This window comes from Ictalurus furcatus, chromosome 10, assembly GCF_023375685.1.
Source record: "Ictalurus furcatus strain D&B chromosome 10, Billie_1.0, whole genome shotgun sequence".
NCBI classification, from domain to species: domain Eukaryota; kingdom Metazoa; phylum Chordata; class Actinopteri; order Siluriformes; family Ictaluridae; genus Ictalurus; species Ictalurus furcatus.
In genome coordinates this window covers 21,545,845-21,561,126 of record NC_071264.1, presented here as the reverse complement: position 1 = coordinate 21,561,126, position 15,282 = coordinate 21,545,845, and the positions used below count along the sequence as shown (strand labels likewise).

The 15,282-nt window shown below is 38.1% G+C and overlaps 1 protein-coding gene across 3 annotated transcripts; it reads left to right on the top strand.

Moving 5' to 3' along the window:
• The first annotated feature begins 131 nt into the window (after nt 1–131).
• On the top strand, nt 132–15,242 carry zfand6 (zinc finger, AN1-type domain 6). Of its 3 annotated transcripts, XR_008386889.1 has the most exons (6): nt 132–1,048; nt 8,095–8,253; nt 10,950–11,099; nt 12,761–12,865; nt 13,704–14,076; nt 14,923–15,048. XR_008386889.1 is itself a non-coding variant. In XM_053634379.1 (5 exons), the coding sequence occupies exons 2-5, from the start codon at nt 8,103–8,105 to the stop codon at nt 15,069–15,071; spliced, it is 555 nt and encodes a 184-aa protein (XP_053490354.1). In that variant the 5' UTR covers nt 302–1,048; nt 8,095–8,102; the 3' UTR covers nt 15,072–15,242. The 3 variants fall into 3 exon arrangements, 2 of the variants coding, with proteins under 2 accessions (XP_053490354.1, XP_053490355.1); XM_053634379.1 differs by lacking the exon at nt 13,704–14,076 and having other exon boundaries at nt 302–1,048; nt 14,923–15,242; XM_053634380.1 differs by lacking the exon at nt 13,704–14,076 and having other exon boundaries at nt 307–1,048; nt 12,767–12,865; nt 14,923–15,242.
• The last annotated feature ends 40 nt before the right edge of the window (nt 15,243–15,282 follow it).

Below are 15,282 nucleotides of genomic sequence, written 5' to 3'. Positions count from 1 at the left end.
ATACTTAAAATCGATAAAAAAGTCAATTTTTTTAACGAGTTTTTGTAAATTTCTGGCATAAAAAAAAACAATCATTATGGCCGTATATAGCATGACAAAAATGTCTGGATGAGATGTTGGTATCTAAATTCTGTCAGGAATTAGTTTTTTGGTGTTTAAAATAATAATAATAATAATAATAATAAAGCGTTTTGGTGCCCAGATATGTAAATACGACCGGAAATTACATAAACTTTCATGCCCATAAAACGAATCTTAACTGAAGTAAATATATAGTCCAGAGCGCATTTCACTTCATTGTGAAACTGGTTTGGTTATATTATTTACAATTTATTGTTTGTTTGTTTTTTTGTTTGTTTTTTTCATGAGTCATTTTGTCGCTGGTTGGTGTAGACACTTTAAACTCTTTACAAAAGTGATTTTAATGTCTTATGGGGTAATGAATGAAAGCAATACATCCGGGAGTGGGCGTTTCCTGTTCGCGCTCCGCCAATTAGGAGTCAGTGGGCGTGGTTTAGTCGAAATAATTTCCGCTGTTTGAGTATATCGAAAACTATTAACGGACTGTTAGGACTTTAAACACTGGAGCGTTGGGACATTTATCAGTTTTCTTGTTGTTGCTTGTGATTAATTTAAAACAATAAAATAAGAATGTTACTAACAATATAGTTTTGTTAATTTGCAATTATTAGTGTGAGATCTTGTTGCAGAAACGTCACATTAATAATGCAAAGGCGATTAATTAAACAGAAGAAAGTCGTTAATAAACATCACTGAGAGTCATGGCGAGTATTACGTCACTGTACAGATGACAGTGGATGGGGAAGGGTGACGTCACATGGGGGGGATGGAGAGTGACGAAAATAACAAACAGGCTGTTTCTGGGTGTGGGGGTGAAGAGCTGAAGGACGAGCTTCGACTTTTACTAAATTTATTTAATTTGGGTCCTGTTATTTTCTGGCGTCAAGTTATTATTTCGTGCCTGTTGACGCTGGAGAAGAAAGTTGTCGTGTAATTTCGAGTAACAGAGCTGTGAAGTCAGGGGAAGGTAAGTTTTTCCTTTTCCTTAGAGTTAACAGCAGACTAGCCGTGCTATGCTAAGCTAACCAAGTTATCTCGGGGGCGAAAAAACCGAAAAAAAAGCTTCTTGTCTCGGTTTAAAGTCCTCCAATTGGTGATGATTTGACGGCGAAATCAACTAGAGACGAGCTGCCTGCTTGCAGTCAACAGGAAAACAACGAGTTATTGAACTAACAGTTAGCTTGCTAGCTCGTTGTTTTTATATTTACAGTCATTTTCGTATGCTTTCGTATGCATTTCGACAGCTTACTACTCCATGTATGCTTTTCTAACTCATCAGGATAGGGTTGTAAACAATGACAAACTTTTTAAAACGGTATCGTTTAATCTAGCAAACGAGAGAAAGAGAAAGAAACATTCTCCAGTATAATCTGCGTTCAAACTCCTCCAATGTATTTGATACTTTTCTCATTTAACCTTAATTGTTCTGGAATATGTCCACATTTGGACATAAATGTATGCGAAATGACTCAAGAATGAGACTTTGATTTGTATTTCCTATTTATTTTATTATTATTATCGTTGTTGTTGTTGTTGTTGTTATTGTGTAATTTTAGGTCTTACAGAAGAGAAGGGGATGATTTGAAGTGTTTGCACGGAGACGTTTTTGCAATTTTAAGTTAGATAAATGAATCTTAATTACCAATGGAAAGGTATTTACTTTGCATTGATGTTTCTGTAATATGGAGTAGGAGTAATACGTGGCTACATCAGGAAATTAAATTTGCTGTTACTTTCTTGTTTGGTGCAGAACTATTGTAGAAAACGCCAAAAAAAAAATCAATATTTTATAGAAAGAAAAAAATAGTGGTAGTAAAAAAGTTAATGAAATTAGTTATCCTAGAGTTTAAACTAATATAATCAGCTGTCAGTCATGGTTCACGTTGCATAGGGTCTTATTTAGTGCAAATCACCTATGTCTATTAGAACACTGTTTTTCCCGCACTAAACACACCCGGTGCAATGGTCTGGTCAGCTGAATTAGGTAAGGAAACCAGTAAAATGTGTAGGACATGGGACCACAGGGTTGGGATTGTCCAACACTATCAAAACATTGGAACTTGCAGAGAACATACAATACTTAGGATTTAGAATAGTTACAGATGTGCAAGTAATCAAATAATAATCAGCCATCTGATCATCCACCCATCCTACTGATCACCTAACCACCTAACCATCCATCCGATCATCCTCCCAACTGATCATCTATCCATCCTATTGATCATCTAACCATCCATCCGATCATCCTCCCAACTGATAATCTATCCATCCTACTGATCATCTAACCATCCATCCGATCATCCTCCCAACTGATCATCTATCCATCCCTCCAACTGACCAGCTGAAGTCCAGCTATCTATTCACTCCATCCATCCAAGCACCCATCTATTAATCTGACCTATCCATCCATCCAACAATCCTTCTATCCATATCTGACAGTTCATCCATCCACCTGACCATCTATCCATCCATCTGGCCATCCATCCACCCACCAGACCAGCCATCCTTCCCTCCATCTGAACATCCAACTATTCATTTGACCATCCATTTATTCATCAATCCATCTGAGCATCCGGAATTCCATCTGTGCATCCGACCACCCACTGAGCCACCCGTCCACCCATCTAACACTCAGTCCATCTAAAACAGTAATCTAACAAATACCAGTTTTCCTAAGCCTTTATTTTGTTTCCCTAGTACTTTTGCATGTGAGTTACAGTTATTTTCATGCACCTGGTCATCCGTTACTGAACCTGGGGTCCAAGAGCTTGTTGTGTTGGTCTTTAATCCTTCTTAAACACTTCATTCCCATCCAGTGTGTGTGTGTGTGTGTGTGTGTGTGTGTGTGTGTGTGTGTGTGTGTGTGTGTGTGTGTGTGTGTGCGTGCGTGCGTGCTTGCTTGTGTGTGTGTGCCAAGACATGGGTCTTTCCTAAGCCAGTCACAGGACTGACCATGTGAGAATTTGTAAATGACCTCCAAACAGTAATGATGCATTGGGCCAGTCTGGTGATTGTATAAAGGGCTTTGAAGCTTGCTGGGTATCTCAAAGATTTTTTTTTTTAATCATTTTTTGTGATTGTGTTTTTGATCAATAGCGATACAGGTCCATTAGCCATCAGTGTAGCTTGTGTTAAGGCTGTAGTTTGGCTTCAACATTGACCAAACTGCACTGATAAGACTTACTTTCAAGTTGAGGTTATACGGATGAGCTATATGCTGTCTTTAACCCCCAAGGTATGTAGATGTGAGTATATTTCTTGTTTGTAAAAATGACTTTAATCATTTTTGTTAGTCAGCTCTCACATTCTACAGCTCATCTGTATTAAACCCAATACTTTGTGTGAAATTCCTAGCTTATGTATTGGAAATGTTAAGTTTTCTGTGTGTAACACTTCTAACCCTAACCCCTTCTGTTCCAAACAAAATTTTGTTGAGACTAGAAGTTGTTTGCTAATGTGTTAACCTGTTTATACCAGCAGTCCAGTTCTGATGTGAGATCATTTATAGTGTTAATACATCACCATATAACCAGAGTGTATCTGTATCTGGAACACGTGTCTTTGTGCTGTAGCCATAACTTTCCTACTTTACAAGCAGCCCTGTCTGTGTTTGTAAACTAGGGTACATTAGCACATTAACCAGAGTGTGAATGAGATCTAAACACATGCCTTTGTGCTTTGGAGTTGATGTGTTAACTGAGGAGCCGTTTACGCGACAATGTTTTCAACTAAAAACAGAAAACTTTTGTTGCAGCGTATTGGGGCCTGAAAACGCAAACTTTATTATTAACCCACATTTACGCTGATGAAGGGTATTCAAAACCTTATAATTATCTTTGTAATTGTCTGTTTTGGAGTATATCTGTGTCCTTTTATTGCTAATAAAATATAGAAAGCAGACTGACTGTCAGTGTCTCACTATTTGCACTATTTCAATTTTTTTCAGTATTTAAAATGAATGAGCTTTGTTAACAGAATTCTGACCTGGAGCACAAGAAAAGCTAAAAGATGGGGTTGAAGACAGAAAAATTCATTTCCATAATGAAAAAATCTTTATGCACATTTCATGTACATTAAATTATATTACGTTAGGGACGTCTCAGCTTTTATTAACTAAGAAAAATAAGCCACATCTATGCTTGACAAGCGTGACTTTTCACAATACTTTATGACAAGGAATAATTTAAGTCTAACTATTGAGAATCTAAGTAACTGGAGACATAACTCTTTTCTACTCCACGTAGATCATAAACCATTGAAATCATTTGATAAATGTAAACGTTATTGTGCTTTTTATCCAGAAAAACTGCAGTTCACGCGATTACTTGTATTTGTTAATAGGGCACTCTTGCCCGGATCAATATGGTGGACACGTTGATGTGAATGTTTATGTCTGCAGGCGCGTAGTGTTTCTTTACAAAGTGACATCGCCAACTACTGGCCTGGCATGTATAATACAGCGTTTATTTTAATCGTTTCAGCAGAACGAACGTGTGAACGGGGATCATTTGATAACGTTGTCGTTTGTACGTGAAACTTTTCAAAGACTCAAAGGAAAAACTTTTCCGTTTTTAGTACATCGTTGTCATGTAAACATACCATAAGAGAAGAGATTCGCAAGAACCATACTTATAAACGATGGGCAAAATCTTTGCATCTTTGTTGTAGTTGTAGTCCTACTGCTGAAACGCTTCCAACAATCAAGTGAAGTGTCTTGTGAAGAGTCTTTTGAACTCATGCTTTCAACATGGAGATAAAAACACACAATTTGCTTGCTGTTTTCTACGGAAGCCCTAAACGGCCATGCGTTATTATTTTTTTTTCTTTGTTGTTGTCTCTTTTTAATGTGATTACGACTTAATTTTCTAGTGCTCTCAACATAAGTTGTTTTTTCATGATCTCGACACAACAAGAAGTTGTTTTTTCGCAACGTAATTTTATCCAGAGAAAATCTCATGCTTTGTGAATGGGACTGGTGTTACATGCACGTTGGCATCTTCACCATCATAAATGTAATAATTCCCCACTGTAGAGATGGATACATTAAGAGAGAGGGGTGTCAACTTCTCAAGTGTTGGACACTAATGTGGAAGTCGTCAATCCTGCAGGGACGACGTACTTTTGTTGGCCACCCCAGAAGTTAGCATCACCCTGGTTCCCTCGACAAAAAGCCAATAGGATTTTTTCCATTGACTTTTGGATTATTGCAGAAAATAAACTCTGTGACCGACAAAACTTTGATTCTTACATGTTTCGTTCATCAAGATAATCTTCACAAATGAACACAATTTTTATGAATTTTGAAGCCTAAATACAAATCGCCAAAAGTAAAAAAGCTAATATTAGGCTATAAATGAACTACACCACGGTTGCATGACTTCAATGTCACCACCGCTACGCTTCCGATAACTCTTTCACTCTTATTTTAAAAAAAAAACAATACAATTGGAAAATACTATAAATTGATAAATCTACAAGTCGGAAAGTTTGAGTTGGAATAGTTTGCAAGAGCGCGAGTATAAACACAACGAGGCTATAGTAGATGAGTTTTCCTGTTCCGCGTGATGACATTTAACGTCCCTGTCTACCTCTGTAGTCCCATTTAGACACTTGTTAGCGACCGGCTTTTTCAAGACACATAAAAGCTTTTTAAAAATCCTGAGTGAGGTATTACTGATGTATTTTATGTCGTAGTATAAAATGTGAACATATCTTCAGCTTGTGTTAACCACAGACATTTCTCCCATTCAAAAACCCCACTGACTTCAATGGATGTCGAGTACACCGAAAAATGCAGTCGAGAAAGCAAGAAAGAAAAAAATGAATAATGCATGGCCGCTTAGGGCTTCCGTAGTTTCCAGTGGTGAAAGTGTTTGCCCTTTCCAGTGTAGCTTTAATTCCCAGACCATGCTGAACATGTCTGAGTGAAAATAGCTCTCTAAGCAGCCTGCCCGATTATCTCTATTACAAATTGCAGTGTTTTATCATTAACAAAAGTTTTGGGCTATAGGTTCTGCCTTGTGTTAATGATTTTGCTCTGATATAGCCTTTGGATCCTAATTTATCTCAAAGGACCGTGCATATATATGCTATAGCAGATAATAACACAGGGAAGGCTTTCCCTTCATTCCTTAATTTTAGATTCAGTCCATTTTGACATGTTTGAGAAGAATGTTGTGGAAAATCCTGACTGTATTTAGAATCACTAGAACAATACTGTTCATTATTAATATACTTGTGTGTGTGGGTAATATACTTGTGTTAATATACTTGTGATATGTCTCTCACTATCATGATGGTGAAATTTTGGCTGATGATTAATTGTCTTACACATAATTGCTATTTATAAATGCTGAACATAAACGCAAGCTACTTTTTCTGTTTTATAAAGCAATAATTATAGCAAATTAATACATTTAAATGACTAAAATACACAATCTAGGTTGTGCTATCCTGTACTAATCTATCTCTCTACAAGAGAACTGGGTGATGTGACCAAAAATGTTATCAGAATAAATTCTTTGCATTAATCAATCTTGTTATTTATCAACCTTTTATCAGTGAGCAGTGATGTTCTCACATTTCATGGAAAAAATATTATTTGCGTCTGGCTAGCACATTTGTTTTCTCTCGTTATGTTTGATTATGGCAGTAATCTTACAGCTCAAGGGTCCCTTAGCTCCTTTAATCCTGAGCTCAGGTTGTTGTCTGGATCGAGTTTTTGTGCACATTCTGTGTTATAGCCCATGCATGGTGTGTAACTGCCTTGCTACTAGTGCTCCTGGGGAAGGTTCTGGATCCAACACAGTGTGGAGTGACAAAAAAGCCATGGGTAATGCTTATCGTGATTCTACCACCACCATGCTTCACTGGTGTAATGCTGTTGAGCACTGTTGGGTTTCTGTGAAATATAGAGCTTTGTATCGAGGACAGAAAGTTTTTCCACATGTTCATTAAGTTTCCAGCATGGGCTTTCAGATGCTTTACCATTTTAGCAGTATCACTCGAGCAAGAGTGTTGTTGTACATAATCAAAGCCTGTAGCCTTGTGCCTATGGCCAAATCACAGCTGGAGCTAACTGCTGTATAATCTTCCATAAAGCCCAAATCTGTGGAATGTTGGGCTTTGGTTGTACTGTGAACAGCCCCTCCTGTGGATCTCTCCAGCTCCATTAGAGGCATCCTTGGCCATTTGGTAAATGAGCTTGAGGGTTGCTTTAATATATATGCTTTTTTTCTGGAAATGACTAGCATGCAGTAAGGTGCATTTTGACAGTTTGGCAAGCCTCGCCTCGCCCTCCAGTACAAGTCATGCTTAGATTTGTCACTTGTGTTTAAGGCCAACTTCCTTTTTTTTTTACACTAGTAATGCAAGATTAATTTTGTTTGCATTTTGAAATGATCAAAGTAAAAGAAAATTCAGTTTAAGGTCACGTTTTTCATTAAATGTGCCACAGTTGCTTTTTAATACTCTTCTCCTTATCCGCAGCATCTTGTCACTTTTCCAGAGGTAACGTTTTACTGGCAGTTGTAGCTAGCACAGACACAAATGAAACGTGAGCTAGCTTTACTTTTAATTTATCATTCTTGTCTTGACCGATGTTTTCAGACACAGAGTGGGTGGGTATGTTTGACAACACTTTTTTTTATTTATTTATTGATGATACTTGGCCAATACTGAATTCAGTGCTAGAGAAAAACTCTGGACTGTTGGGATCTACTTTAAGTTACTTAAAGAGAGATCAATCAATAGTAATATAACCTGATCAATAAATTATAGTATAACTTAAGCTCCAGCATCTGCTTTATTATTATTATTAAAAAGAAAGAATAATAGTATCTGATGTAACAGACTTTAATAGTTGTTTCATTTGATTTCCACATCTGGTAAATAGAGTCTGTATTGTTATTAATTTATAATTTATTACGTTTTAGTTCGTGGAATTCTGTTGCTTATCTTACAACAACTTCGAGACCAACTAGACTAATGTTCTGACTATTTTTGGTCCTTCAGGAGAGACAATGGCTCAGGAGACAAATCAGACCCAGGTGCCCCTGCTGTGCTCCACTGGCTGTGGTTTCTATGGAAACCCACGCACCAATGGCATGTGCTCCATCTGCTACAAAGACTTCCTGCAGAGGAAAAACACCAACGGCAGGGTCACTGAGACAGGTGAAACCCGTGTGGTGCTGCCACACCACAAAAAACACAACATGCCTTCAATATGCTACAGTATGATTTCAGTATGTAGACTTTTTTTTTTTTTAATCCAAAAAGTAAACCAATGTTCAGAAACCAGGTGGGGGAAAAAGTAAGTACACCCTATAATTCAGTAATATACAAAATCTTCTTTAGCGATAATAACTTTTTCTGTAGGAGTTTAAGAGTCTCTTCCATAGCTTTGGAGAAATTTTGTCCCACTCTTCTTTACAACATTGCTTCAGTTCATTGATGTTTGAAGGCAGTCGTTTATGCACAGCTCACCTAAGATCCCAGCACAGCATCTCAATGGGGTTGAAATCTGGACTTTGACTTGGCTATTCCAGCCCCCTTATTTATGTATGTATGTATGTATGTATGTATGTATGTATTTATTTATTTATTTATGTATAGCCATTCAGATGTCGATTTGCTGGTGTGCTTGGTTGTCCTGTTGTAATTTTGCCGCAGCTTAAGCTGCTGGACAGATGGCCTCACATTTGTGTTAAGAATATTCTGGTATAAAGTGGAGTTCATCTTTGGCTCAATGACTGCAGGTTTCCCAGGCCCTGTGGCTGCAAAACAACCCCACATCATCATCCCTCCAACAACGTACTTGTCAGTTGGGATGAGGCGTTTGTGGTGATATGCTGTGTTTGGTTTTGCGAAACATGACACGGTGCATGATGAACAAACATCTCCACCCACTGGTCTTATCTGTCCAAAGGATACTGTTCCAGAACTTTCGTGGTTTGTTCAGATTCAGTTTTGCAAAACTTGGTAATGCTGCCATATTCTTTTAGGAGAGACAGGGCTTTTTCTTAGACAGCCTTCCTTAAAAGCCATATTTATTCAGTCTTTTTCTGATTGTGCTGTCATGAACATAAACATTTAAAGCTGCAGTACTGAACTTTTGCCTCTCTATCGCCATCTCTGTTTGAAACATAAAAGTACACGTTACTTGTTGAGATGGTTTTTTGTTTTTGTTTTTTTAAATGTGGGTTGTGCTTTGCCAGTGCTCTGGTGGTTTGAAGTATACTTATCATATACTCCGCTTCTTTTTTTCTGAAGTTGAAAAAAATCACAGGTCATGGGTTGCGGTTTTTTGGGCTTGTTTTATGGTTACTTGTTAGGAAAATCTGAGAAGTGACTTAATTTTTTTTTTTTAATTATGGTTTCTATTTTCCCCAATGCATTGACACTGTCTTCTCACAACCTCACAGTAATATCAGTGTTGTAATATTATATTTTTGTTCATTTTTGTAACCAAAAAAAGTTCTGTACTGCAGTTTTATTGTGCTTATATAGGTCACATGATGTAGCTCTTGGGTTTTTCTTTATATCTCTATGCATTAAACGGTCTGACCTTGGACTGAATTTGCTGGGACGCCCACTCCTGGGAAGATTGGCAACCGTCTTGAAGCCTCTCCATTTGTAAACAATCCTTCTCGCTGTAGAATGGGGAATTTCAACTTTTTTGGAGATGGCCTTATAACCCTTCCCAGATTGATGAGCAGCAGCAGTTACTTCTCTGAGGTCGTGGATGTTCTTTCTTCTTGGCATGATATAGACACACACCTGAGTGCTCCAGAACACCAAACTGCCTTTATAGAGGTAGTCACACTTCCTGATAATTAACTAATCGTGTGCATTTCATTAGTAACACCTAGCTGCTAATTACTCTCTTATTGATGGCAGTAGAAAGGGTGTACTTATCTTTTTCCCCACTTGTTTTCTGTATATTGGTTTACTTTTTTGGGGAAAATGACTCCATGGTTGAAAAACCCCAGGATCCAAAGAAATTACTCTCAAGTTTTAAATCTAGACATGACCAAATAGTGTTTACTAGATGCCGACTGGGCCATTCAAGACTAACACTGACTGGTGAAGATCCTCCCATATGTTTACCTTGCCAAACCCCTATGACCATCAAGTCACATTTTACTGAACTGTAAATCTTTTGGAACTACGAGACAATGCTTTTATTCAGAGACCTGTTTAATAGATTTTTTTTTTAAAGTACCATCTGAACAGATTTGGCAGTTTTTTTTATCTTGTATGAATTCTAAGTGTCTTATTTAATATTGTAAATATTTATTGATGTACCTTTTGTTTGCCATGTGAATAGCCTGGTTGCTGAAATGGCGTTAAAACTAAATAAATATAAAGACTACATGGTGAAATCTGCTGTTTTTTTGGTTGTCACCTGAGATTATTTGTTTGTTTATAGAAGTTGGTGAGGACCACAATTTTTGTTAAACCCTGATAAATAAAAACCTAGAATTGAAGCAGGGTGTACTTTCATTGTCCCATGAGTACATATTTTCACTTTCAATAGTTGGTGGTGCTATTCTTGGTTCTTAAAAAAATAAATAATAACCCAATTTAAGCCATTTCCTAACAGCAGGTAAAATGAAGTGGGTGCCAAACAATGAACCTTTTTTTTCTGTAGTTGTTTCCTTAAAGGAGAGGTGGTGCTTAGCCCATCTAGCCCCCCCTGTTTTACCAGCCATACTTGGTCAGTAGATTTTAATTAGTGCCACACCAAAACTTATCATCTTCCAGCTTTAGGTCCCAGAAATGTAAGATGAACAGATCATCTAACTAGCTAACTCCAAAGTGTTAACACTGTATGTCGTCTGATATATATATATTTTGCCTTTCTGTAGTGTCAGTGCCTGCTGTGTCATCCAGCCTGAGCAGTTTAGACGAATCTCTGTCTGCGTCGTCCTCCACAGTTACTCCCACAGGAGTCCCACACGAGGAGGAAGTTTCGGGAGCTTCAGTCCAAGCAGAGCCGAAAACACAAGACGTAACAGGTATACCTCCCTTTCTCTTTTCATTTACTTTGTACTGACATAACTTGTTCCAAGAATGGAACAGTGTTTACAGCAGTTCATGACACTCTCTTAATCATACAGGTTGTTGTACACGCGCACACACACACACACACACACACACAGAAAGGAAACGATTCCACCAATAGCCATAAAATGCCTCACTGTGTTTCCTGCAATCTCTCTCACTAGCAATCTTCTCTTCTGTTTGTTTGCCTTTGTTTGTGTTGAGGTCAGATCAACACATGCACAAAGTCCACTGGCAAGCCTCAGAATCCCCATTTTACCTTTCTGATAAAGTTTCCTAGAATTATTGGACCTAGTCACAGTAGGCCTGCAACAATTCCAATCAGTATATATCAGCCAAAAGTTAGGAGGTGATTGTGACCGAATAGATTCTGCCATCGCTGTATTGCTGAAATCCAGTGTCACACACTCGGACACTACTTTTTCTGTCAATCCCAGTATAAGAGGGGTCTTACTACGAATTTTTAAGGTGCACGTATTATGGTTTTTTCAGATATTACCTTTCATGTGGTGTGTTATACAGCTGTTTGTGAATGTAAAAACGTCTGCAAAGTTTCAAAAATCGAAGTGCACGACAAAAGGAGTTATTGACTCCCAAAAGAAGGAACAGATGCTGAAACGAGTCATTAGTAATTCCAGACTTATTTCCTGTACTAACCTACGTAGGTTTGTAACAAAAAGCCCTGCCTCTGGTCTTCATCGGCTGCTTGCAAACAGATGGCGCTGAAACTAGTTATGGTAGTGGGCATTTCCTTTTGGAAACACGTTGACCGCGGTAGACCAATTACAACAGACTGGGACATCTGACCAATCACAGCAGAGTATGCTCTCTGAAAGGAGGAGTTTAGAATGAATCCTTTAAAACGGATCATTTAACGAGCCGTTTGTGACACTGGGGGGGAAAAGGTAATGCTGCAATTTAAATTATGAGCACATTAAAGTGTGTGTTTTTTTTTTTTTAATCTTGAATGCATGAAAATCTATTGAATGAGACCTTTAAAACAAAATTAGGCAGGTTTCAAAACCTTAATAGGTGCACTTTAAATAAGTTTCTTACCATTAACTGGAGCTTCTGTGGTAAATTCAGTATCGATTGAACATTAGGACTTCACAATCAGAATTAGAAATAAGCTTATATCAACTCTACATTTCACTTTGCCATGACTCACCCTCCCTGAAATATGAGCACAGTTTTGAAGAGTTGATGTTAACACTGAATAGGTTTAGCCTCATTATTGAAGATATTCAGTTTCTCAGACGCTCAAGTAGAGGGTCAGCTTTCTATCTCTTATTAATATTAGTTATGACGGCTGTGATATTCCAGGGCTGCACAGTAATGGATTAAAAATCTGAACTGTTTGGCTCAGTATTAAAGTCCTTGTTATTTATCAGTTAATCAGATTGTGAAGAAAATTGCTCTTTATCACTTTAACAATTGACGTGCTAAATTTAATTTTAACACATCTCTGTTTAATGTCTGACCTCATTCTCCTCCTGTGTCACATTTTTCTATATGCTATTTTGTATCAGTTGCCCTATTCGTTAACCAGGAAGATAAAGTGTATGTAGATAAAATGTCTCTCACTCAATACTGACTCTTTTATTCTTGTCCTCACCCTCAGGATCAGACGCATCCACACAGCCAGCCACCCCCGAGCCAGACAAATCCAAACCCAAAAAGAACCGCTGTTTCACCTGCCGCAAGAAAGTGGGCCTGACGGGTACGAGACATTTACACGTAGCAACTTGTTGAAGTGATAAACTGGAGTGACAAAGTGCTCCTTGTTTCTAAATCAAAATTTAGAATTCATATACTGTGTACGCCACTGCACAGTTACCTACAATCTCCCTGAAACCCCCCACCCCACCCCTGAACCCCCATGCCCCCGAGTTCTCTCCTCACAACATTTGCTGCATTCTGCTTTGCGTGTTCATTTACACTGTTTGTCTCATAAAAATGGAGGAAAAACCTAGAACTGTGATCTCATCTTTTCTTGGATTTTTCTAAGACCAACATGCATGTTAAACAAAAATAACACAAACAATACAACAGCTTCTATTTTAATTATTGCCATAAGGAAAAAAACATGATTGGGTGTGCTGGTATAGGAAAATAATCAATTATTGGTTGAAGGTACATTACAGTTATGACCCTCACGTTGATTATTTTCCAATAATACCATGTCCCGAAGTGTTTTTTCCCCCTTTTGTTTCACAGCAGTTCACCAATGTGTACATAACTATATACATACCTATAGTCATTTCTCACAGTCGTTCCTTCACCAGCGTCTCTAATTGTTCTCTCTATTGAACCAAAGTCCATGCTCCTGAAGTCTTTTTGCGTTCGAAAACATAAACTTTTCCCCTGAGTGTTACAAAGCTCTGACACTTGAGACTCCTTCCATGAATGCCAAATAAACATCTCTAGACAGACAACTTGAACACGTCTTTATGTGGAGCATCTGACATACAATTCCCTGTGTTAATTGTTGTTATAGAAACACCACAATATTCAAACGTGTACATTAATATAATATAAACCTGTGCTTTGTCTTGCAGGCAGAACTACTGTCAGAGCTGTAATAGAAAATTGATGAACATCTCTGACTGATCAGAATTGCTGTTGTATAAAACAGACTTACACAACAGTTAGTTAAGGGCCACTAATTCGATTGGACGAGCGGCTTTCCAAGAGGGCTTATATTTAGTATATCCGCACTGGGACATTTCACCGTTTGTATCGCACCGCTTGCCTGTTTTCCACTTCTAGTAACAGTCCCATTGACTCCATTACCATAGTAGTGTTAGCGACTTCATCAGCGGCAAATGAAAAACATTTTTCGTGATTTAAAAATTCTTAAAATATGAACACTCGTCAGATGAGGATGAAAAGGAAGAGGGACACCAATTTCTCTAGCCGCACCTTTAACGGGTATGTACAAATCATTGTGAGCTAACTAGCTAGCTAGCCGGTGGGTTTTGAGTGAGTATGGATTCTTCGGGATCTGTCTCCGATTTTGCAGAGCAAAAACAAACAAATTTTTTGGCCGTATTGTGTCCGAAATGTCTCGATATTAATTTCTTATTTATAAAACGGTCGTATAAAAGCAATGTTGTGCTCGCAATCATGCTGTTATACTGAATATCGGCACCTACGGCCAAATCACAGCCATGTCAATATTCAGTACAACCACGCTCTTATTTGTGCACTGTTGCTTAATAGTATAGCATTAGTGTTAAACGGTTCCAAATTTCATAATCACAACCCTTAGAATGGCAATGAATGATAAATCAGGCTGTACAGGATTTTGCGGCGGTTTTTTGTGGTTGTTGCGGGCAAAAATGATAGATTTTGCTGCTACTTTTTTCAAAAACTGAAAATTACTTGAATTGGCGAGACTGCAATTCCACAAAATTGTTTTGCAGTGGTATCGCATTTGTTGGTAAATGAAACCTTTTAGCTGTACTCATGTTCGACACACAGTACGCGTTGTGCTGACATCACATGATGCGTCTTGGCCCACATATGCGGTCATTTTTTAAAAATTGCAAGCTCCTATGAGTATTGTGTAATTTCCTTGATTTTGCGTTAATTTCTGAGATCGCAAAATCGACTAATCCTGGAGGGACTGGTAAATCCCATGGTTGCCAGAGAGCCACTGTTGGGTCCTTCAGCGAGGGCCTTAACACTCAAATATATATATACTCTGGTTGTATTCAGTCTCACAAGTCTCTTACTCAAAGCATCTACTCATTCCTCTGTCTCTGTATATTGCAGGTTTCGACTGCCGCTGTGGAAACGTGTTCTGTGGTGTTCACCGATACTCCGACGTCCATAATTGCACCTTTGACTATAAAGCTGACGCCGCTGAGAAAATCAGGAGAGAAAACCCGGTCATCGTCGGTGAAAAAATTGCAAAGATCTGAGCCAGGGCTCATGGACAATCCCTAGTCTTTTTCCCCCTCCCACCATTTCCCCCCATTTTCCCCTCCATCCCACATTGCACAGTGGACCTCTGAACAATACCAGCACAGACCATGAATCATGCACACCATGCAGGAGTATGTTTTTTTGGGGGTGTTTTTTTTTTTTTTTTTTAAGCAAATATGTTTTCCCTTTTGAATTTATCATTATCTA